This window comes from Aspergillus clavatus, genomic scaffold (genome assembly GCF_000002715.2).
Source record: "Aspergillus clavatus NRRL 1 1099423829805 genomic scaffold, whole genome shotgun sequence".
Lineage (NCBI taxonomy): Eukaryota > Fungi > Ascomycota > Eurotiomycetes > Eurotiales > Aspergillaceae > Aspergillus > Aspergillus clavatus.
Genome location: NW_001517094.1, coordinates 3,251,696 through 3,274,775, shown reverse-complemented (window position 1 = coordinate 3,274,775; position 23,080 = coordinate 3,251,696). Strand labels below are relative to the sequence as shown.

General features: G+C 51.9%; 11 protein-coding genes and 1 non-coding gene across 12 annotated transcripts, besides 2 other annotated features; 7 read left to right on the top strand and 5 right to left on the bottom strand.

Moving 5' to 3' along the window:
- Positions 1–36: 36 nt before the first annotated feature.
- ACLA_028930 (uncharacterized protein) lies at positions 37–445 on the top strand (the record flags this gene model as incomplete). Its single annotated transcript, XM_001269592.1, has 2 exons — positions 37–279; positions 386–445. The coding sequence occupies 2 exons, from the start codon at positions 37–39 to the stop codon at positions 443–445; spliced, it is 303 nt and encodes a 100-aa protein (XP_001269593.1).
- Positions 446–633: 188 nt separating this feature from the next.
- Positions 634–666: a microsatellite.
- A 1,680-nt stretch (positions 667–2,346) lies between these two features.
- ACLA_028920 (uncharacterized protein) lies at positions 2,347–3,381 on the top strand (the record flags this gene model as incomplete). The annotated part of the gene is made up of 1 exon (XM_001269591.1): positions 2,347–3,381. One exon carries the CDS (start codon positions 2,347–2,349, stop codon positions 3,379–3,381), a length of 1,035 nt encoding a protein of 344 aa, XP_001269592.1.
- Positions 3,382–5,163: 1,782 nt separating this feature from the next.
- Positions 5,164–7,437, top strand: ACLA_028910 (uncharacterized protein; the record flags this gene model as incomplete). Its single annotated transcript, XM_001269590.1, has 1 exon — positions 5,164–7,437. One exon carries the CDS (start codon positions 5,164–5,166, stop codon positions 7,435–7,437), a length of 2,274 nt encoding a protein of 757 aa, XP_001269591.1.
- A 626-nt stretch (positions 7,438–8,063) lies between these two features.
- ACLA_028900 (splicing factor 3B subunit 5 family protein) lies at positions 8,064–8,393 on the bottom strand (the record flags this gene model as incomplete). The annotated part of the gene is made up of 2 exons (XM_001269589.1): positions 8,064–8,075; positions 8,151–8,393. The coding sequence occupies 2 exons, from the start codon at positions 8,391–8,393 to the stop codon at positions 8,064–8,066; spliced, it is 255 nt and encodes an 84-aa protein (XP_001269590.1).
- A 232-nt stretch (positions 8,394–8,625) lies between these two features.
- ACLA_028890 (tRNA-specific adenosine deaminase) lies at positions 8,626–10,319 on the top strand (the record flags this gene model as incomplete). The annotated part of the gene is made up of 3 exons (XM_001269588.1): positions 8,626–8,779; positions 8,831–8,873; positions 8,936–10,319. The coding sequence occupies 3 exons, from the start codon at positions 8,626–8,628 to the stop codon at positions 10,317–10,319; spliced, it is 1,581 nt and encodes a 526-aa protein (XP_001269589.1).
- Positions 10,320–10,544: 225 nt separating this feature from the next.
- On the bottom strand, positions 10,545–12,150 carry erg24B (c-14 sterol reductase; the record flags this gene model as incomplete). The annotated part of the gene is made up of 3 exons (XM_001269587.1): positions 10,545–11,653; positions 11,709–12,013; positions 12,068–12,150. 3 exons carry the CDS (start codon positions 12,148–12,150, stop codon positions 10,545–10,547), a joined length of 1,497 nt encoding a protein of 498 aa, XP_001269588.1.
- A 430-nt stretch (positions 12,151–12,580) lies between these two features.
- Positions 12,581–12,600: a microsatellite.
- A 181-nt stretch (positions 12,601–12,781) lies between these two features.
- ACLA_028870 (putative vacuolar sorting receptor (Mrl1)) lies at positions 12,782–14,279 on the top strand (the record flags this gene model as incomplete). Its single annotated transcript, XM_001269586.1, has 4 exons — positions 12,782–13,161; positions 13,221–13,505; positions 13,562–13,688; positions 14,076–14,279. 4 exons carry the CDS (start codon positions 12,782–12,784, stop codon positions 14,277–14,279), a joined length of 996 nt encoding a protein of 331 aa, XP_001269587.1.
- A 344-nt stretch (positions 14,280–14,623) lies between these two features.
- ACLA_028860 lies at positions 14,624–14,694 on the top strand. Its single transcript has one exon. It is a non-coding gene; the product is annotated as a tRNA-Gly (tRNA).
- Positions 14,695–15,107: 413 nt separating this feature from the next.
- ACLA_028850 (putative C6 transcription factor) lies at positions 15,108–18,167 on the bottom strand (the record flags this gene model as incomplete). Its single annotated transcript, XM_001269585.1, has 1 exon — positions 15,108–18,167. One exon carries the CDS (start codon positions 18,165–18,167, stop codon positions 15,108–15,110), a length of 3,060 nt encoding a protein of 1,019 aa, XP_001269586.1.
- Positions 18,168–18,725: 558 nt separating this feature from the next.
- On the bottom strand, positions 18,726–19,575 carry ACLA_028840 (uncharacterized protein; the record flags this gene model as incomplete). Its single annotated transcript, XM_001269584.1, has 3 exons — positions 18,726–18,837; positions 18,890–18,971; positions 19,032–19,575. The coding sequence occupies 3 exons, from the start codon at positions 19,573–19,575 to the stop codon at positions 18,726–18,728; spliced, it is 738 nt and encodes a 245-aa protein (XP_001269585.1).
- An 805-nt stretch (positions 19,576–20,380) lies between these two features.
- On the top strand, positions 20,381–21,235 carry ACLA_028830 (bZIP transcription factor; the record flags this gene model as incomplete). The annotated part of the gene is made up of 1 exon (XM_001269583.1): positions 20,381–21,235. One exon carries the CDS (start codon positions 20,381–20,383, stop codon positions 21,233–21,235), a length of 855 nt encoding a protein of 284 aa, XP_001269584.1.
- An 89-nt stretch (positions 21,236–21,324) lies between these two features.
- On the bottom strand, positions 21,325–22,636 carry ACLA_028820 (arsenic resistance protein; the record flags this gene model as incomplete). Its single annotated transcript, XM_001269582.1, has 4 exons — positions 21,325–21,975; positions 22,038–22,124; positions 22,174–22,316; positions 22,372–22,636. The coding sequence occupies 4 exons, from the start codon at positions 22,634–22,636 to the stop codon at positions 21,325–21,327; spliced, it is 1,146 nt and encodes a 381-aa protein (XP_001269583.1).
- Positions 22,637–23,080: the final 444 nt, after the last annotated feature.

Below are 23,080 nucleotides of genomic sequence, written 5' to 3'. Positions count from 1 at the left end.
GGTCACCAATGGCAGCGAGACGCTACGGTTGGGATGATGAAGGAGTTCGTGCAATACCTACCCGACATGGACCTCGTTTTCAATATCCACGACGAGCCTCGAGTCGTCGTCCCGAGCGATGATCTCCCGAGACTGGTCAATCTCGCGAAAGGCCATGTTCTCCCCAAATCCTTTCAGAATCAGTCGCCGAAGAATTCATGGTCTTCTCGGCCGAAGGACCTAAACAAGGGCGACCGCATTGATGGGATGCGCAAGACACGCTTTAATCACACCTCCGTAGTAACTATCTACTTCGTAGTCCATATCTTAATTGCCGGTGATATCATCTTTTTATTTTCTTCATTTGAATTTTTTTTTTCGCTTAGGTCAATTTACTTTACTACAGTACATTCTAAGAAAAAAGGTGGAGCAAGGATGCTGTTCCCAGCTGAAAATTCCTAACTAAACGACCCACTAACAGGTCCAGTGGCGGATGTATTGCTTTAGAGTATTATTCTACATTACAATGTAGTATGTCCAATCCACCTCTGGGGTACATCCCACTTGGCTATCTGTTAGTATCTCGAGTTCTCAACACCAACAATAGTGCAGATGAACTGAATCATGTAACTAGTAATTAATTTATCTACTCCGATGACTGACTAATTGATGATTGAGTAATTGATGCGATGTCACATTTAGTTGCTTCTCTCTCAACCCCAAAGACCCGACGATCTTGGCTGAATGGAGGGGTCTGTATGCCGGAGAGACCGTTTCGAGCCTTGAGATACGAATCATATTAGTCGTAGTTACTGGTTAGTAGGTAGCAAGTCACTAAGGCTCTACGCAGATGCAGCCGATGGCGAGTGGGGCATTGGGGCTTAGTAGCTATCAACTACCACTGCTTTGACTGCTCTGAGGCATTCTGCAACTTAACTGTCCTGAGGTCTCAGATAATACCTCCTATGTACTCTGTACAGTCCTATACTCCGGTAGTTAGCAGGTACCAAGTGTATCCTGTGAGGTACCACCATCATGGTATGGATTGTAAGAATACGGATACGCATACAAAGACATACATACATACTAGGATTCTCGACTCTCCAGCTACAAGCATGCGACAGGCTTAGCTGCCTTTCTACCTCCATACCTGCATACATACGTACAATAATGACAAGCCATACATATAGATGACCGAAATTCGACAGGTAGGAAATCTTTCTTGCTCAATATCCAACTTTTCCCCCTCCCCCTTTATGGCCACATGCATCTGACTAACGCCAAACCCCCATGCTCTATGCATCCACTTGAGGACTGAAGAGCTGAGATCACTGCCTCGTCCCATACGATCGGGAATCTGTGTGTCCACGAAGGCAAAATTGTTCATTGTTGTTGTCATTGCGAAAGGGGAGAAAAAAACTTAATCACTCGTCGGCAGATAGATGTTTAGTTGAAATAATGAGTTGGGAAGAGAGGAGCTGGATGTGCGCCATAAGACATCCTCTCCGGCTATATTAGGACCATGTCGTTCACCTCGTGGTATGACAGAAGACCTTGAGAATAAAGTACTAGATCAATAATAATAATGCTTTCCTTTTTTCTATCATATTGAGTAATATCTGCCGCTGTCTTTTGCCTTTTTTCTTTTTTTTTCCCTTTCCCCCCAACGACAACAAGAAGAGAAAAATCCTTGATCAGTTTTATGCTCCATTAACCTCGAAGACTTCGCCCACGCACACCATCCACTTCCTAGAATCCTCCTATTTCCCTTTTGGGTCATCTCTCTCCCGCCCCTCCTCGTCCGCGTTTTGGTCTTCCTTCTTCTCCCTCATCCTCCTCTTCTTCACTCTTCTTTTCGTCTCGTCTCCTCTCCGTTATTTTACGTTCGCTCAGCCATCTATCTGTTCTTCCACGCTCTTTGCTTTCTTTTTTTTTTTTTTACTTTCTTATCTCCATCTTTGCGCGTTCGTCTGCACAGCTAATCTGGACCGAAACAATCCATCATCCTCACCTTGTGGTCTACGTCGATAATAATCTATATACCCTGGTTTCTAAGGTCTCATCTATACCCGATCAGGCGGTAGGGCGATCATATTAGGCCTACTCGCCGTCTGCTACGGTAACTCTCCGTGTGCTGGTTTCGGAACCACAGACGGATCTGTGTTGAGAGGGAAAAAAATACGCTGGCTGTGGGCGAATGTCGCCTTCATGATCATTTTTAACCATTTCGCTTTTCATCATTTCTAACGTCTTCCCCCTCTGTTATCGTTTTCTCCCCGCAAATATCACGAGTGGCTATCGCAAACGTCAGGAGTATCATATCGTCACCCAACAACGCTCTCGGCCCTCCGCCTGGAGTCGTCCATCATGCCTACCGTCTTACTCCCTTCATCGGCCGCAGCGTTTGCGCCACGGTCGTCGCCCAATGTAGTACTGAACGCCAAAGTCGAGCCCTGGTTGACGGCAACCTTGAAACGAGTCAATCGGGTCAAGAGACCACTGAACAATGTTACACAACATACAAGATGTCTGACGGAGACCTTGTCCTCGCCTAATGCGATTTGGACTCTATGCTCCTTGATGTTTCCCAAGGCACCGGACTCCGAACTCAGGAAGGACGAGAACCCCCTGGTGGAGGCCATCTTTAATCACCAGATGATCCACATCGAAGCATATGTTGTGCACGTCGACATGGTCTCCCAGAACGAAGTCGCCTTCAAGTTGACCCCGGAGACCATCGAGGCTCTCGTCGAGTTCCACCAGGACATCTACTCCGTGGACGTCGCAGCCAATACATGGGAATGGAGCGACAAGGGACATCAGCTGAAGAGGCTGCAGGAGGAGTTCGTGCAGGCTGCTAACAAATTCGTCTATCGCACCAATGTGCAGGCGCTTGAAGGGCTCGAGGAGGATGGCGCAGGTGAGCTGCTCGGGGGCAGGAGTGACGAGGCCAAGGCGGCGATCCTAAACCTTTTTGTCCCATTGTCTCCTCCGCCCCCTCGAGTAGTGGATGTCCTCCGTTCCACTCCACTTCTACCCAGCTCGACTGGTCTGGAGAGTTGGTGGCAACCTCCGATGCAGCACCCCGCGTCTGTAGACGCCTGGAAAGTACTACCATCCAGCCCAACAACGACCAGCACGTGCGATTCTAATCCGAATTTGTGGGCCAGTCTCAGTGGTCTAGATGAGATGCAATATCCGTGCTCGACATCACCATACATTCTGCCATTCACCACTTCGCCATACGACTCAACCCAGTATTATAACGCTGCTGCGACATCTGCTGCCTTCACTGCTCTACCGCTCCCAAGTATGTTGATACAACCCTGCGGCACCTCTGCGGGAATCGATGGATTCGGCTGGGGCGGCCGATACCAGGACTTTGCGCTGATGACCATGTAAATCGAGTCCATGGCAACCAAGACACTCCTGGTGACTGTCTGCCTGACGTTTCATGTGTCCTTGGCTCAGGTCCTGGAGTGCTACTCAGCCCATCCACCGAGACTCTTTTACAACGCATACCGACCGCGTGCAGCACCGATGGCCAGATCACGAGGCCACCTTCCTACGGATACCCACCTCAGACTAATTGGCATCAGTGACGGCGTTCTCATCTTTGATTTTGCAACGAACTACCATGGATACTCCAGCTCATTTCTGCTTCGCCCTTTTGATTTTGCTCAAAACATAGTCTTGGTTACATCTTCGATTACTCCTTGTTTTTCATGTTAAGCCAGCACTTTTTCCAGCGTTCTATTTTCTTCTGCTCATTGCATCAAGAAGCGGCGGGTCGGCTATTTTTTTCCCTTTTACCCTCATGTTGCATCCCGCATTATACGTCATGAAGACCTGGTATGCCTCACGGCTTGGGATATGATTTGGATGAAGAATACTCACACACTCATTTGTGTTTTTCTTTCTAACTGCAAGATCGACAGTGTCCCGTTGAGGCGTCCGACAATGCCTGACTGGTTTGGGCATTATTCTTGTTTCCGGGGACCTGTTGATATCCTCTCTCTTCTGGTGCAGGATACCAGACTGGAATGGGAGATGGATGCCGTGCAGCGCTGTATCGCAGGACATCTGGCATGTCCTGCGATAGCAGATTTATCGACCACAGGGGAATGGGGTCCAAACGGCCGGGAACAAACTGCGGTAATCTGCAGGAGTTGGAAGAGTCTGCCTGTGGCAGGCCTCTTGATCAGGCTGGGCACCACGTTGGTCTGTGACCTCGTTGGCGCGCTATCAGCCCTCTTGAGACCAAGTAGCCTTCTCAGTCTGTTGTCCCCTGTCCCTTGTAGGTCGCGCGATAGGTTCGTCCCCTATCGTCCGGGCTGGATTTTTGATATTACCTGGATACGCTCGTTTCACGGCCCCTCTTCACTGAGTGGAGTTTGTGGACGATGACGAGAGTCGGACGCTGGCATAATTCTTTACTCCCTTTCGGGTGTTTGGAAAGAGGGCTGGAACCCTCAGTATATCTTCACTCTCTTTCTTTCCTTGAAACTGTCATCACTCGTTCGTCGCATGTACTGAATTACTTGCGTATGATGTATCTAGTTCGAAGAAAACATTATAATTTGAAGTGAAACAGTGCAGCTTGCACAGTAGCCGGCTGTGTCGAGGTCAGTATTTTATACACATCGGAAGACGTTCACCGTTCCTCCCAATATGTGAGGTGAGAATTGACACAGGGCAGTCCAGATGTAGACTTTGATGCCTGTAGAGGCACAGTTGATGTGAAGACCTCTAACAGTCACGACTCACTTCACTAGTGATGTTGAGAGTGCGGAGGGCCAACACCAGAGACGCCATGACGTCAATGCCCAGAACAAGGCCGCCTCAACAACGACGAAGAAACGGGGAGAAACAAACAACGATCTCGACTAGTTTCATGAATTGCATCATCTAGGTATAAGGACTGTGTGGGCTTCACTGGACTTGCTGGTTTTCTTTTGATTGATGCCTTGATTGTCGATTGTACTTATCTTCCTGTGCTTCTTTTGTTTTCAGATTCAGCAAACTCGCAGTGCTTGCTAATGCAGACGACAACTCGACACATCTTTTTTTCTTCGTGGAAGCAGACGGAGCAGATTGACGGTATATCCTAAAAGATCCCCAGATCAATCAGAAGAAGATCAAGCTTTCACCAAAGCGCAAACCTCGCAGCTCGCGTCACAAAAAATGGCAGCGCTACAGGACGCATTACAATGCCTCGCCCCAGTCACATGGGACAGCATTCCCACCGATCCCGACAAACTACGCTCCTACATCCACGACATCTCCAGCAAAGCACGTCTGATCGTCGACTCCGTACCTGAGCCCCTCCCCTCCCACAGCCACACCCGCTACGCCGTCGATCCCAGCTCCCCCGCCGCCTCGCGCCTCGCACCGTCTCCCGCTAGGACCCGCTCCACAGATCCAGAGACCACATCCCTCTATAAACACTGGGGCAAACCCATCAAGATCAGCAGCGTGAAGGACAACCCGCTCGAGATCCCCATCTACAAGGTCCAGGGCAGCAATGGCAAGGGCGCCTGGTTCGGCCGTCGCAGCGTGCACGCGGGGCTGCCCTTTTCGCGGTGGAAGGAGAAGCTCGCCAGCGAGATGGACGAGACGCTGCGGGCGAACGAGGCGCGGATGCGCAAGGGGCATATTGCCGACCAGGCGGTGCGCGGTATTGGGGCGGAGCGGCTCCTCGAGCGGGTGGAGGTGAAGGATGAGCAGGGGCTGAAAACCCTGGGAACCGTCAATGTGTACCATGTCTCGGCGCAGTTTCCCAAGCCGACTACGCCGCGGGACTTCGTGACCCTAATCATTGACTGGGAGACGGAGGTGAATGGGGTGGATGCGGAGATCGGCACTGCGAATAATGGTGCGGAGGCGCGGAGACGCGGCCGGAACTGGATGATGGTCTCGAAACCCTGTGAGCACCCCGATGCGCCGCCGAATCAGGGATATATCCGGGGTCAGTATGAGTCTGTCGAGTTTATCAGGGAGATTCCTGTCAGTAAACCGCCGGGGAAGGACGTGCCGCATGGGAAGGCTTTGTCGCCGGTCTGCAGTGAGGATAACCTACTTCGCGGCGGCGTTTTGGTGGAAGCTACGCAGCAGAAAGGAGCTTTGGACGAAAAGGTTGGCCGGAAACGGGGAAACACAGGCTCGGCGGCTCAGGAGAAGCAGAACGAGAACACAGACGGCCACGATGACCAGCCGGATGACGAGGACTCGTATCCGGTCGAGTGGATTATGGTGACTCGGAGCGATCCTGGCGGCAGTATTCCCCGATGGATGGTCGAGAAAGGAACCCCGAAGAGTATTTGCACCGATTCTGTCAAATTCCTGGATTGGGCGTGTCGCGACTCGGATGGACCTGGGAAGGATAAGCGGGAGGATCACCGACAATTATCTTCAGGGAAACCACTCGATGGATCCTCAATGGACGGCCGGGCACATGAAAGCACTGACTCCGAGAGCGGCTACACCGAGTACGAAGAAGAGGAACATCACGGCCTCATTGCCAGCTTTTCATATCTGCTCAACGCAGGCCTGGAGCGATATGCGCCCAAAGCCGTTCTGGACTATCTACCGCAGCACACACGCGAATCATCGGCTCAGTACAGCTCGTCAGACGAGACTGACGCACCGAGCGAGAAAGTCTCCTCGTCGGACATTAGTAGGGCAAAAGGGAAGGGAGGCACGGAAAACCTCGAAAAGACCCCCGACTTACCGGCTGCCGATGCGGCATCGCAGACCTCACAGGCAGTGTCTTTACCCAACTCTGTGCCCACCACCCCACTCCTGGAGATTGCGGAGAACATACCCTCGTTAGAGATGATGAATATGAACAAGAAAGGCAAGCTCTCGTCCCATGAGAAGCAACTCGTCAAGCTGGCGCAGCGGAAACGCGAAGTGGAAGCTCAGCTGGACAACGTCCGGAACGAGATCCAGACACTTCGGCTCGAGTCCCCCAATGACATAGACCCAAAGAAAGCCAAAGTCATCGCTGCGGCGGCGGGAGGTGACTCCGGCGCAAGCGATCAAGCGAGTACCGCCAGTAGTGACCAGAAGCCGATAGTGGACGGCACACCCACCCCGTCTGACCCGTCTCGTCGCCACAAAAACAAGGGCAACTCCGATACAGCCCACTTGCACAAGATCGCATCTGGTCTGTTCCAGCAGGAATCCAAGCTCCTGAAACAGCTCGGGAAGATCGAGAAGCACCAGCTCAAGGAAGCGTCGAAGATCGAAGTGCAGCAGCGGAAGCACGCCGAACGCGAGGAAAAGACGCGGTCCCGGGCGGAAACCGATGGCTTGCGACAGGAGGTTGAGACGCTGAAGAAGGAGATTGAGCGGCTTCGAACAGAACGGCAGAAATGGCTGGACTTGGTTGCGTCGCTGCAGGCGGAGAATACCAAATTGGCGGCGCAGCAGAAAGGGAATGCCGAGAGCCACTGATGCTGTGCGCCATTCCCCTGCGAAGCGAGACGAAGTATCATAAGGGATCTGCTGGTCTGTACCTAATATTTCCTAGCGTCATTTGTGCATCAGCTTGGGTTAGTGGAGTTCTGGATCTTATGCTTGATAATGGATGAAACGAAAGCATGTCGCAAGAGATGTAAAAGATAATCATCGCCTGTAGGCAACATGAAGTAGATTCAAGCTCTCCTAGGGCTGTCTTCTAAGTACACAGATTAATGGCCCCTCTGGTTGTGCCCAGCAAAGGCTGTAGAGCCACCACTTGCCATGGGACAATAGCAAACTTGTTCTGCATTGTCTTTCCATCCACACAACCAAACTTCTCGCGATCCGTCTGCAACCTGCACGGCGTACACGGGCGCCTTGCTACCAGAATCGCCGAGTATGGCCCGCGGCAACACGCCGGTATATCATTCCTCCCCAGACGCCGCATTTCCCATCGCCCCCATTCCCCTCAAGCGAACATGAGCCGGATAAACGGAGCGCAGCCGAAGTCTGTCTCTCTTGGCCCCCGAATCCGCAGGGGCGTTATTCACTCCTTCAATTCAATCACCACCAACAAAGGCAGCATTTCTTATATCAATTTCATACGCTCCCCCGGGCTATTATTCCTGCGTCTGAACAACCACCAGAATCAGCCCTTCGTTCACTCAACCACCTCCCCATTCCTCCTCATTAATAGATTAACTCACCTCCGGCGGATTCCCTGCACCCCTCACCATCTTCTCAATCATCGCAACCCGCATCTTCTCCTTCGACTCGCCCATCCCCACCGCCATGTACGCCAGCAGCGGCGGGTGCCCGATGTACGAGGCGTAGCTGTCGCGGATGATGTTGGATTCCCACTCGTACTTGGTTGTGTCGGCGTGGCCGGTACCGATGTGGCGGGCCTGCAGGGCTTCGAGGTTCTGGAGGGTGCGGAGTTTATCAGCCATTTTAAATGGATTCTATGGTTTGGTTTCTGGAGGTTTTGTGAGGTTGGCGTTTTTTGGGGGGTCTTGATGGCTGTTTGGGGTTGGTTGGAGTTGGGGGAAGGTCATTTCTTTTCTGATAAGGATGGCGATACATCACGTGACTTGGTGACGGTTGGATGGGAGGATTGAAAGGGAAAGAAAAAAAAAAAGACAATGGATATGGTTTGGAATAGCTGTGACGAGATGATTTCCGATGGATAGCCCTGACTCTGAATCTACGTTGCCGTCACGTATTGCGTCCTTGGTGCATGCTCATTTCGATGGCTTGCCTCCTCGAAGCAAGCCCACCGTCTACCCAGATGGATCGCGGGAATGGATCCCCATGGCTGGGATAGTTGTTGTGAAAGGTGTGCATTCTTCTTTGTCTTGTGGATCTGGGCTTGGACTGACTAGTGTAGGGGAGAATACACCTTCGGAGAAACTGAGCTGTGTGACAGTCACGTATGTTTTTTCAGAGTCTCACTCTACTCCTTCTCGACTAGGCCTGGCGCTGATGGTTATAGCACTGGCGCAAAATGTCTACCGGCGTCGCAGATTCCCAAGTGCAAAGGTCTGGTATTGCATGACTGGCACGCGGAGATCCTAGCCCTCCGCGCATTCAACCACTGGCTTCTATCTGAATGCCACGTCGTGCTGGCCAAGGAACGGCAGCGGGGAGCGTCCTCCGCTGCGGATACAGCAGGAGGGACACCGTCACCATTTATCCGCTGGAAGCATACTGTGCGCAGTACAACGCCTACACGGTCATCGACAATAGCATGGCCACCCTTCGAACTGCAGCCAGACATCAGAATCTACATGTACTGCACCTGCGCTCCCTGCGGCGACGCAAGCATGGAGCTCTGCATGGCCGCGCAAGATGACCCGAGCCCCTGGGAAACCACCACCCCTGAATCCCAAGCCCAAGGTCCAGACCCCTCACCGGAGACAGACCTCCTCGACGGACGAGGCTACTTCTCGCGCCTCGGCATCGTCCGCCGCAAACCGGCACGCGCGGACGCCGAAGCAACCCGCAGCAAGTCCTGCTCGGACAAACTCGCCCTCCACCAGGTCTCCTCCCTCCTCTCGTACGAGACTAGCCTCCTCGTCGCGCCCACGGACAACGCCTACATCGCCGGCTACATCCTCCCAGAAGAGGAAATCAGCCGCGCAGGCTGCGCGCGCTGTTTCAGCGAGACTGGCCGGATGAAGCCCTTGAAGGGCCGGTTTTGGCCAGAATCGCACACCCCTGGCTCCGACACGCCGCATTACGGATACAGGCTACGCCCGTTCGAGATCCTCTCCGTCCCGACGGAGCTGGTGCATGCGCTGTGGACGTTCCGGAAACCGAAGCCCATGCCGGAACTTGGGCTGCCGCCGCTGCAGCCAGCGCCGCGGAAGAGTAAACCGGGGAACGTGTCGGCCGTGTGGACGGCCGCGCCTTCCCTACCGCTACCGCTTGAGGGCCATGTCGTGGCTGAAAACGGCGCCAAGGCCCTGCCTGTGCTGCGGGGCTCGAAAACGGGTTTGTATGAGACGATCATCAACGGGGTCAAGCAGGGGAACCGCGCCGCGTCTGTTACGCCGAGGGGGGCTTCCGCTTTGTCTCGTGCGAAGTTGTGGGCTTTTGTTCGTGATACGGTGCTGCTGTGCTTTGCTTCGGGGGATGCCGCTGAGGGTGGTGATGCAGCGAGTCTGTTGCTGCAGGAAGAGTCGCTTCTAAGGCTGGTCAACGCGTATAGTTACGAAAACTTTAAAAAGGAGCCAGTGGCTTTAACTGTGTCCGTCAAAGCACGCAAGGATGCTGTCCGGGATACTAAGGAGGCTTTGAAAGGATGGGTGCCCAACGAAGGCGACGAAGATTGGGGTCTGGATGTCCTGATTGATACCAAGAAACGGAAGCGATGAGTTGTATCCTCAACATCATTTGTTAAACAATAATTTATGATTGACTGGATGCAAATGCACCTTGCATATTTCTATTAGTTCATCTTTATTTTGTGAAAAAAAAAAGGTCTCAGTAGCAGCATACACCGCGCATGAGTACAATTACAAGCTTTTATCCCAGGAGTTTGCACACAGAAGGAAGGGCACGGATGTGGCATGCGCAGCAGAGGCCCACCCATGCGACGCTTAGTAGATACCCGGAATGATCCGGCTTCGGACAAGGGATGTATAACGGTCCCAGTCGGCGCCGTACTTCCTCTTGCACTTCTCTTCATCACGGCGTTCCCGGTGAATCAGCAACACGCCGAAGTAAATCATGTAGAAATACGTGAACACCATTCCCCAGCCGCGAGCCTCGGGTGTTTGCACGGCCTGCCTATGAATCTCTCCAGATGACGGGCTGATGCTCTCGATGATAGCATAACCGGCAATACCGGTAGGGAGGCAGTAAGACCAAGACATGATCCAATCGCCAAGGTAGTTGATGTGGCGCGCACAGCCCCACCAGCCGGACGTCATTAGCTTGGAGCCAGTGGCCGTTTTGATATACTTGATATGCTTCACACGGGGGTCGTCGGGGTTGGTGCGGAAGCGGTTCTTCTGGTTGTTGGCGCCGCGGAAGATCGAGTAGCCCACTGCAGTCACGGCCAGAACAATGAGGATTCCGCTCAGACCGAGCTCGTAGGGATAGACGGAGAGGTATCTGGTCTGGAAGTTGTACAGAAATGGAACCCAGACCAAATCGCCAAAGGAAAGCATGAAACCAAACCCATCCATGATGATGTCCATCGTCGTCAAAAGGGCCGGCTCCATGTAAAGGCCATCCAGAACGTAGAATGCCTGGAACACAGTCGCGAAGACAATCGAGTCGGTGATGTAGCCGTGGGTGCGGTACTGATGAGCGATGTTGGACAGGTTGAGAATGATCCATCCCAGCAGACCGGGCCTCATCTCACACCACGACTTGATGTCAATGGTCCGCGCCGTCTTGCTCACGAACGGGATGGGCAGCTCGATGCGGGGGTTGAGCTCCCGGCCGATGAAGAAATCGTACAATGCATTGCCAGTGTGGCCCCCAGGGGCTAATTGCCGAAGCTCGGGGTTCAGCTGACCAGGAGCGGGAACTGAGAAGCTCCTCACGTAGACAAAGAATGCAATGACAGTGCAGATTATCAGATTTGCTGTGATCACCTGCACATAGTTATCCCACAGGAAAGTCCAAACCACGAAGTCTGCACCGTTCAAATATGTGCCAACTGCACATCCCGACAGGATCAAGGCAGCCGACAGGAAAGCTATGCGACAGTCAGACAACCACCCAAAAGTCCCCGAAGCGCGGGGTATAATTACCATTGAACTTGTATTTAAGCCGTCCTCCACAGGCAAGCTCAGTTCCCTCGACTTCGGTGCCAGGGAGGAACACTTGCAGGAACAAGCTCAAAAGGTAGTAGCTCAGCACCCACTGAGTGACTCGAGTGTCGTAAAACGCTCTGTTCCCATCCTGTGGCCAGCCCACCTCCTGCTTCAGCTTATCAATTGAAAATGTCGAGGGATAAAGAAGGGATGGCGCGGGACAGCCAGAGATATCGTTACAGAGGAACGTGAAGGCGTAGATCAGAACAGGTAGGCCGAAGATGATGCCGAAAGCTCCAATGCTATACAATGTCAGCTTACAGAGAAATCGCCCCCATGGTAAGTTATCAACATACGGCCCCTGAAATTCATAGCCACGCTTCTCCGGAACAGGTTGAATGGGAACCTTGGGCTTGTCATCAGACTTTTTCGACGCCATTGTCAAGATTGACAAGGTCGAGTCAGATGAAATGATCTGCTGCGGTGTAGAGTTGTTTATCTGAAGGGAAGCCGAGGGTTTTAAATATGTAGAGGAAAAAAATCAGAGACAACCCCGGAATTTAGTGATAAAAGCGCAGATCCTTGATCGATCCCGTTCCGACTATCGACGTATGAGGCCGGATCAGCAGAAGCCGATTGCTGCCTTCAATGTCTCGGCCCCTGTATTGTTTTGTGTTATTCTTGGAGTTGGAGTGAGATGAGAGATCCAGTCAGAGCCGTTGTCTACTCCATAGTAGTGCACCGTCTCAGCCTCCCGGATGGCTTTTGTAATTGTGCCTGGTGGAAGCTTCTCCTCTCCGCACGTGGAGGTTGGGGAAATGCGACCGCTTCATCATATCCCACAGTCTCACTGCAACAACTGCTTCTTGTCTTCTTCTTCTTCTTCTTCCATCCTCTTGTGTCTCTCTTTGAATCATCTTCTTTTTTTCCCCTCTATTTCCTTTATTTGAACTATATTTTATCCATCTAGCACACTCTTTAATTGGTTAGCCTCCTTTCATCGTGGTCTTATTACGTCGTCATCCACCGAAATTCGCCCATTCGCATCCTACAAGGATTGATTCCTCAGTATGAAGTCGCTGGCTGGCTCATTCCTGGGGCTTTTATTCCTTCTATCTACTCCTGTCTCATCCGCCTACGCTGCCCCTGATACTCCTGCCAAGAAGGATGGTCTTGCGCCGTGTGTAGCACGCTCCCCCACTACCGGTCTCTACCACGATCTGAACTCGATCTCCGTGTCCCTACCGGATGAGTCGGACGGCAAGAGAAGTCGCAAAAACATACCGAAGGAGAGCTGGCATGCCAAGGGGCACGACTATGGTGCCAATTTCACATTGAATGTCTGCGCGCCCGTCATTGAGGATGTAAAGGATGTGGTGGGGATAGAGCGCGACAGATGGAGGAATGTGAGCGCGTATTACGAGAAGGAAGGCAAGATATATTCGATTGGGTAAGCTGAATCTGGGTGACTGGGGATTGTTCTCGGCGCTAAGCTGACTCGTGATGTAGTCAACAAGCATCACAGCCATTATTTCGAGGTCGCAAACTTGTCCTAAACTACACGGATGGCTCCCCTTGTCCCGGCGAGCAGATTGGACACAGTTCGCGCAATAAGTCGACGATCATGTCTTTCCTGTGCGATCGCGATGCTCTCTCATACCAAGCGACAGCGTCCTTCGTTGGCACTATGGATCAATGCACGTACTTCTTTGAAGTCCGAAGTTCGGCTGCTTGCGGTAGCATCGGTCATGCCAATGGAGAGGGACTTGGCCCGGCGGGCGTGTTTGGTGTGATGTGAGTAGACTTCCTTCGACCATCTAGCTCCCTGGCTAACGCTGTTATCTTTATAGTGCCTTAATTGCCGTTGCCGCATACCTGATTGGTGGTTGTGCCTACCAGCGAACAGTCATGCACCAGCGAGGTTGGAGGCAGTGTCCAAACTATAGTCTCTGGGCGGGGATTTTTGGTTTCATTAAAGTGAGTATCTTGACTGTGGTGTGCTTTCGGTGTTTTCGTTCTCGATCCAGGCCACGACGCCTGAGCCCCTACAAAGAGATCAGCAGCGCAGGGTTGCCGATTTCTAGGTTGGATTGACCTTGACTTTAGCTGGTCTGAGGCTTGGTTGCGCCGAGAAGGCAGTTTCGCTTTCCCCGATTATCTCACCCCCTCTTTCATTGTTCTCGCTCTAGGCCTATGTTGAACATGGGCATATTCCCTCCTTTGTTTAGAACAGAAAAGAGGCTATACTGGCACATCTGGATAATCTATATAGTCATTGTCTTCATTTATCTGGCATCGCCTCATTCCTTACTCGGGCCCCGGTACCCCAACAAGAAATAAGCTGACCGGCGATCCCTCGCGCAGGACATGTTCATCATCCTCTTCTCCTCGCTCGGTCGTCTCTTCCGCCTAAAACGATCCCCCACCCTCGGCCACGGCCGCGCAAACGGTTCGAGCGGCGGCTTCATCGGCGCAATCGGCGGCCGCCGAGGACGAGACAGCCACGCCTCCGACGTGGACGCGGAGAACCGCCTGATAGACCAACTAGACGAGACATGGGATGACTGATGTGCTGGTATACACTGTACACTTCTTCGTCTTCTTCTCTCTGCTCTTTCTTCTGGCACTGGTTTGGCCAGTATCTCTGATAGATGACTGATTTACGATATGTCTGCTGTACGACCCTTTCCTGGTTTTAGTTACGATTTCGTTCTTGTTTCTATGTGTATGTATTCGTTGTATGAGCTACATGTGACTTGTAGTGTGATCATCTTGCTTCCGATTTACAACTATTAGTGTGCTATATATAGCTCTTTGACAGGGCAATGCGTCCTCGGATTCTAGTGCGTTGTTGATCTAAAAGCATGAAAGTTGATTATAAATCTAAAATAGCCCATTTACAATATCAACTAGCATCATTGGTCTAGTGGTAGAATTCGTCGTTGCCATCGACGAGGCCCGTGTTCGATTCACGGATGATGCAACCTTCTTTTTTGCTCTTTTTTACCTTCCTCCGTGACTTAGCTCTTTTGCACAATTGTTTTGTTGTCCCATTTGATGTACTAGGAAAAAAGTCTTTTTTTACTTCCCTTTTTATTTGATCCTATGTCGATGCTCTTTACTCTAATTTCGATAGAATCCGGTTGACATGGAAAGAAAAAAAATATAAATATATATATATATATAAAATAAACAGGTAATATAGCATGGATATATACAAGTAAGTCACAATCGACGGCAATATATATAGACAGAAGACAGATATATATAACTAAGCACGTGAACTCCCATAATTTCCCAATACCTAGCCAACCAAAAACCCCTTCCCACGCAGGACGCAAACGCAAAAAAAAAAAAAAAAAAACTCGAGCTCAGAATACCAAGCTGTACCGGACATCATGGATGAGTTCCTTGGTCCATTCCCATTCCCAGATCGTAGGCGCCCAGGGGTATACTCCCCGTTCCATTGAACGAGGCCATGTCTGCGGCGCCATTCCCGCTGCTGGAGCCGGGCGCGGGGACGCTCGAGTCGAGGCTGGCTGCGCCCACCGGGTCAAGGTTGAACGGTAAGAACCAGGCGCTGGGCTGGTAGTATTCCCCTGCGCCCGACGGGACGTTGGGGTCGATTTGCCCCGCGAAGATGGCCGACGTATCCTGAGTTGATTGGGGATCCGCGCCACTGGAAGTCGATATGCCGGGAGTGTCGGCTGGGACCAACGAGGCGGAGGAAGGGTCGAAACCGCTGAAGGAGCCGTAGACGAATTGCCGGTCCAACTGGGGAAGCTGGTCCTCGGGAACGCCGAATTCGAAACCTGTCTGCCCGAAAGGAGCTGCTCGACTTTGTTGGTCGTACATCGTTGGATGGGGAAAGCCGGTTCCCGATGTACCCAGCATGCCTGGGGCGTCATTCATGCTCATGTCGATCACCGGCGGTGTCGGGGTCGGTTGCTCTGGCCCAGCAACAGCCTTACTTCCCTTCCTAACATGCGATCGGCGTGGAGTGCTGTACTGAGGTGTTGAAGGAGAAAGGCTCGCAAAGAAATCCTCCACGCTTTGAAGGTCGGGCTTTTGTCCCATCACCGCTTCGTCGGCGCGGTCCTTCTGCCTGGAGTCAGCGTCCTCCCAGTGAAGCCTAGATACGCCGTGAGGGTATTTGTCGAACCAGTCGCCGTACTGGAACATGGGCGTGATCTGACCGCCATTCTGAGTGGCAACCGAGCCCTTGATGGCCGCATCTGCGAACTGCCGGTACCGGTCCTTGGCGCTCTCGACCATGTAATGAAACATTCCCCAGTACTTCTTCATTTTGTTCAAGTATCGATAGGTATGTCGAAGGTTCTCTTTCGATCGAGCTTCCAACTGTGCGTTTTTCGAGAAGATACCCCAGATGTGGACTGTGCTCGCCGAATATGCACAATATCCAGCAAATGGGACTGTAAGTGGGTATGCAGAGGCGCGATCTATCAATACGGAAATGTGATGTGCGGCCTCCACGGCCGCGCGCCCAGCATTACTGAGGAAGGATTTGGGCATATCCTTGGGGGGCCGCCCCCCCGGTGACAGCGGGATAGCAAATTGGTTCAAGAAAAGCATGTTCTGGTGGATGATGATGTGGAGGAAGAGAAATTGGTTGGCGATTTTGTCTGCGGCGTGGATTTGAAGATTTTCGAATGTGAATGCGAGATGGTTCGGTAAGGTCGCGGAGAATTCCTCAATCTGTCGTTTCAGTTTCATATACCCTGATTCAGACGACCATAATGGGTGCTCGTCCTTTCTCTTCCCACCAAGGTTGAGATAATCGACGATGCGGCCCCAGATCATCACGGCCCGAATGATGTAGGCCGACACGCCCATGTTGTCCTTGGCATTGGACAGCTGACCGACGTCTTCCGGAACTGGATTGGGAATGTTTCCGTCTAGGTCTTCTGTCGGACCGGGTATCTCCAACTGAAATGAAGACTCTTTGATTGGGAGCTGTATTTGAAGGAATTTCTCATTTCCTATGGGCGGGCGCTGGCTTCCAGACGAGTTGTATCGATCCATTAGAACACAAGCCCACATGGTCCGTCTCCTAATCTCCCGGTCCGTGAAGCTAAGCTGTGCCCCATTTCCTGTACTTTGATTCATTAAAGGATCATAGTCGAGCTCCCGGTGGAGTTGTAAAGCGTAAGCCATGCGGAGCGCTTGGCCACCGAAAGACCAACTACGCCCACCATGACAGGTTCCGAATTCGTGAAGGCCCAATAGAAGAAAGACAGTGAGAATGGTGATGCTCGGTTCGTCGTGTCGGCTGAGCGCAATGGCAGCCGCCGGGTTAGCCCAGTTCTCTCCGCGCAGAAAAGGCGGGTCCGAGTTGATCTGGGGATGTGTCGAGAATCGAGCCGAGACAGCACAGACAGCCAGGATCAATACCGGCGGAACGGTCCTCGCTTTCAATCGCCGCATGAAGCTCGGCTTGTGGAGCAAAAGATACGACTGCCCGTACACGCAGTCGAAGAAGACCTCCGCCAGATGTTCCTGAATCTCCAAGGACGGCAAGAACTCGGCACCCTCCGTCAGAAGACCCGTCACATCAGATGCCTTGCCCTCACCGCGCATGGGGAACGTATCCTGCGGCGCCCTGCGGTCCCCGCGGGCCCATTCGTCCATCTCCGCCGCAAAAGCTTCTTCCGCTGACCGCTTCTTCTGAGCCTTCAATGCCTGGCCCGGTTGGGGCGGCCGAACAACGGACCTGCCGATTGCCGCCATATCTCTCGTCTCATCCTTGGGGATCGTTTTGATGACTCGGTCCTCCATCCGCTTCAACCGCTTATCCAGCATCGCCATGTAGTCCGTGCGAGGCGCCGCCTTCCTTGTGGTAACCTTGTAGACGCACGGGATCCGCGACCGCGAACAATGCTTGCATGCGGGTTTCTCGCCCGAGCATCGGATCTTCTTCCTCCTGCATGCGATACATGCTAGCGGCAGTCGTTTCCGCTCCTTCCCGGCCTTTGTCTTCATCTCGCTCCATGGCGGCTTGCCGCCCGCGCCGTTCTCGTTGGGGTTCTGGGTGAGGTCGTCTCTAGAGTCGTCGCGCTGGGGGTCGTGCGCGCCGTCCTGCGCAAGGCCGGTATCGCCCGCCGTCTGGACGCTGCCCGGGTCTCGCGAGCTGGCCCGACTCTGGACATCGAAATCTTCGGGTATCGCGCCGTCATCGGGGGCCAGGGTCGGACCGGCGGACGAGACCGGGGGAGACTCCACAGAGTCGGGTGGGATCATGACGGGTGAGAAAACCCAAGACGCAAGGCCCGGAGCATCGTTTAGTAGGTCAGCAGCGAGTGCGGGGATATCCGTCTTCGGACCCTGGGAGATTTCTGGAGAGCGGATGAAACTGTGGGATAAGGCCGATGCTGGTGCGGGCGCTGGCAAATATGGGGAAGTGTCAGTAAATGGCGGCTTGGCATTTCTGGCCGCCATCGTGCTCTGGATTAATAATCAGCGATGCATTATCGTGAACAATGACGGCTGTTGTATAGAACGATTAGAGTAACATCTAGAACCAGGAGAGCACCTGGTTTGACCAATGCTATGAGAAAGTCCGCTGTTGTCGCATGGTGGGTGCCCAAAGGACTCGAGAGCAGGGCATTGAAGTTTATTAAGGGACTATTAGACCATTGGATCACCGAACGGCATCCTTTCTGGTAGGCTTCAGGCGTAGACAGTTAATCTATTCTAAATCGCCTATTAAAATTTCAGATGTTTCATTGGAAAATGAAAATCGAGTCTATAGTACATGTCGCTTGCTATCTCGTAGAGATAGGCAGTCGCTGGTTCATATGCAGTGCTCATCACGTCAGTGCGCACACGCATGTACCTGTCACTCCCACAAAATCAGTCGCCTCGAGACTAAAACGGTCTCATCCTGTTTTCTGCCTCGGCCTCAGTTTCTCGACTATCCGAGGGTATTTGCGCGTAGTGTTCATGTCACATTTGGTGAGCCGGACAATCTTCACCAATCAATTCGAATATGAGCCCTTATGCTGACTTGGTACGGATATGTGAGAGAGGCGCGGCACTCTCGAGGGCCGCCAATATCTCCTGGCCGAGGATGTATATATTATAGCTTGGGAAGACGATCCACAGACCACTAAAATTATTGTTAGAGACTGACTGGTTTGCCGAGAAGGATGCAAGCTTACTTTGGAATAATCCACATGGTGATTAACGTAAGAGCGTCATTGTGGCCAATATTCGCAAAGCCAGAGAAGAGCTCGTTCAACCCTGGGATTCGATTAGCTAGCCAATCGATTGTTTTAGAGTAGATGATAGTATATCACCTACAGTAGAGGATGGTTTTGCTCAAGGTCATGATGGAGGCACTGTAGGCCACCAAGAGCGCTATCGCTCCTGTACGCCCTGACACGACTTTTCCGCCCGTCAACATCCACAGAAATCCCTTGTGAGTCTTGTGCTGGCTTCCTCGACCGGTTGGGGTCGTCGATATTCCATATTTATAAATTATGAAAAGATAATACAGATAAGCCGCAGTTTCGACGAGATTCAAGACCGTCTGTGCGGCTGTGAATCCGTTCCCAGCATCGAACGACGGCCAGCCGTAAATATAGTCGATGGATCCATAGAGCGCGTACGGAGTCCAGATAGGTGAATGTAGCTTGTTACCTGGCATGGAATGCGGACGCAATAGAACGTAGCCGGAATCCCACACCACCAACGGCACTGACACCAATAGCCAGAGAGTGATAGTCGTCGAAGGAGTGTGTACCCATCGTCTCACGGCAGTTCCGTTGACCGACAGGCCTGGAGACTTTGACCTGGCACGCGGCGGCGATGGGAAATCGCGGGGATGATGTCGTGTTGAAACCATCTCTCTTGGTGGACAAGGTAAGCAAGACTGATGCTATTCACAAGACGGAAAAATGGGAGAGTTGATATCAGTTGGTCACTAGAAGTTGACTAGAAGACAACCTAGATATGATGACAAAACACAGAAACGCGTGGTATGCCGGGGTTGAGGGGTTATTGCTTTCGATAGCCGACGGCCAGAGAGTGACGTCGTGCAGACGACTGCGTCTGGAGGTGCGTAGAGAGCTCCCATATGGTTTATCACATTTCATTATTCCCATCAAGAATTACACATTATGATCCCATCTGGCAGATCTGTGTGGAGTTTGCGCTTGCAACTTCACCATGGTCGAAACCTGTACTGTTACACTGTACCTGGTCTACTCCGTAAATAGTAGGTGAATCCCACAGATTTGACAAGGTTAGTCAGTGGTAATAATACCTACTCCGCAGTAAGTTTATATAGCATAGTGCAGTACTTTGGGGTCGATGGCTGCCTCTGTGACAAGTAGATTTTTTTTATAAACACAAAATAGGTTCTGATGGCCCGTGTCAATTGTGTCAATTGATGGATCATTATCCTGATCCTCAGTTGCTGTAGTCGATGTTCTCGATCAGGCAAAGAAGATGTGGATGGACGATGGAGACACCGCAGTCACGTGAAACTAGCCCGTCTTCCGAACGATCCAGCCCATCAGCCGTGACCCCCAACACACATTTTTAGATCCAGATGAGTATTCCTGAAACACAGTCAATATATCGATTATCAACTCTTTACCCAATATTTGGTGTGTTTATGATGGACTACTTCCATTGATTGTGTCAGGATGGACCTTGGCGGCAGCCAAAAGGTTGCTTCGGAAAAAAAGACTTGCTTCCAACCGTATTCTGCGCCACAAACAACTGATCAGAAAGTCGACAAACTTGCGCGTATTCGAGAAAACCAGCGAAGGAGTCGGGCGAGAAAACAAGAGCACATCCGCGATCTAGAACAGAAGCTAGCATGTCTACAAGAAGAAGCTCATAGAAAAGACATCGAGCATAGACTGGCTGTCCAGAGACTCGAGCTGGAGAATAAGAAATTGAGATCTCTCCTGTCATGCACGCCCATTCCGGCTCATTTCATTGAGGAGTATCTCCGCGCTGGTGAAGATCCCGCTGTGACTCAAAAAGTCGCCATACCGGCTCTTCGACGGCCTGAGGTACAGACTGTGCAGCAGGAGCTCCAGAACGAAAAGCAATCTGAAAGCCAGCCTCAATCCAAGTGCCAGGGGTCAAACTGTTCACGCCCATGTTCGACCACATCAAGTAGGGCAGAAGCTAGCTCTGCCGACATGATCAATGCGCCCGTAACCGAGACGAAGCCGAAACTGGTTCCAGAGTCTCCTCAACGTGCTCAACCTCCGGACGTTCAAAAGCCTCCAGATTGCCCTCCCGTTCCGCTTTGCGACTGCTCTTCCGGTGACACTGACTGTTTCCCGGTGAACGGTGATGTGCTTAACACGACTCTTTGCGCAATCGCAGACGAGTTGATCAAACAGTACAACACTCGCGGAGTGGATATTGAGGAGATTCGGAAAAAGCTCTGGGCAGGATTTTCCAAGGGCCTGACATCGGAAGAAGGGTGTAGAGTACAGAATCAGATTCTTTTCCAGGTTCTGGATGAGATTAGCAACAACTGATGGGTTTGCTTATCGCTATTATCTTGCTCATGGTCATTATGGCTCTTTATATACAATGTGTGCATTTCCATCATGCCCCCCAAGGTCGATCACTGCCACTGCTGTCGCCGAGCAAACCACTTGACAACATATACCAACGCCAGAAGGACCGGCACCTCGACTAGCGGACCAACAGTCGCGGCCAGAGCTTGATCACTGTCGACGCCAAAAGTCGCGATTGCCACCGCGATTGCGAGCTCGAAGTTATTACTCGCCGCTGTAAAGCTTTGTGTGCATGACAATTTATACCCGAAGCCCAGGCGGCGCGCTATCAACAGAGTGACGATAAATATGACGGAGAAATACACGATGAGCGGAGCGGCGACTCGGATGACTGATACGATCTGATGAACGACCTGCCTGCCCTGTGAGGCAAACAAGACCAAGATGGTGAAAAGGAGGCCGATCAACGATAGCGGACTGATCAGTTTCAGGAAGGTCTGATCATACCATTCCTTCCCGATGAGGAATCTCAAAGTGAAACGGGTCACGATGGCGGCTCCTAATGGTATCCCCAGAAAGACGCCGACACTTTTCGCAGCCAACGAATACTCAATCGTCAGGCCCTCCGAGTTCCCAATGACGCGAATGAACAGAATCGCAATTGGCGCGAAGAGGACCATCTGCAAAACCGAATTAATTGCAACCAAAATTGCGCAGTATTCACCATCTCCACCCGCCAGGCCGGTCCAAATGAGAACCTGGGAGCTGTCAGTTTAGACCACGGAAGGCAGTGATCAGTTGAGTATGGAATGGGACAAACCATTGCAATACACCGCGCGATACCGACCAGGATAAGCCCTTCGCGGAGGCCTCTCTCGTCCGGAAGAAAAGCCCATGATAGACCGAGCTTCGAGAATCAGTCACTAAGCTCGCAATGCAGCACTCGGTCGACCTACCATGAACAGAGGTGCTATGATCCAGTTGAACACGACACTGAATGCAACCTGTATCCAGAGATCTTTCTCGCGAAACGATCGGTGTAGAGTCTCGAATCGGACTTTACAGAGGATGGGGTACATCATGACCAAGAGGCCGATAGCTAGACAATCTCTTAGCAAACAGTGAAAAAGGCTAGGCCATGCTCAGAGGCTTACCTATCGGCACTGACACGCCCACGAATCTTCCCTTGTCCAAAGCTCTGCTGGTGTTGGGAACAAAATTACCCAAGATGATGCCGATCGCCATGGCCAAGAAGATCCAGACGGCGAGGAAGCGATCGAGGATAGCTAGCTGTTGGAATGCTGAAGTTGGACCTGCAGTGGCTGCATTGCCGTCAGGCTTCTGAGGGTCTGGGATGCTCCATGCTTCGATATCGCATGGGTGCTGTGAAGGCGATATGCCATTTTGTTCTTGCGACATCGCGGCAAACTTGTATGTTCCTTGTGGAATCAAATGTCTGAGCAAATATTATTGACCGGACACTTTGAGATCAGAGTAATGAGATATAATGGAACGGATGTTGACAAAAACCGCGTACGCCTCTATCAATATGGCTCCTAGAGCTTGATATGAATTTTCAGCCAATCAGAACCATTGGGTGACATCTAGATCACGTGCTGCGCAGCTAGAGCAGACAGGCTTTTGTCAACCTACACTTATATCATGATGTTTAGACATTTTCCTAGCCGTGGAAAATATCCATTACCTTCCTGGTAGTGGTGCTAGGAGGGGAACATTATACGCGAAGTCTGGAAGTGTTTCTCGGCCATGCCATGGGCGGGGTGTAGAACGACTGATCCAGATGAAAGACGGCCGAGATCACATTATCGGTGTGGACTGTGGGTGAACCCAGGGGGAGCGGCG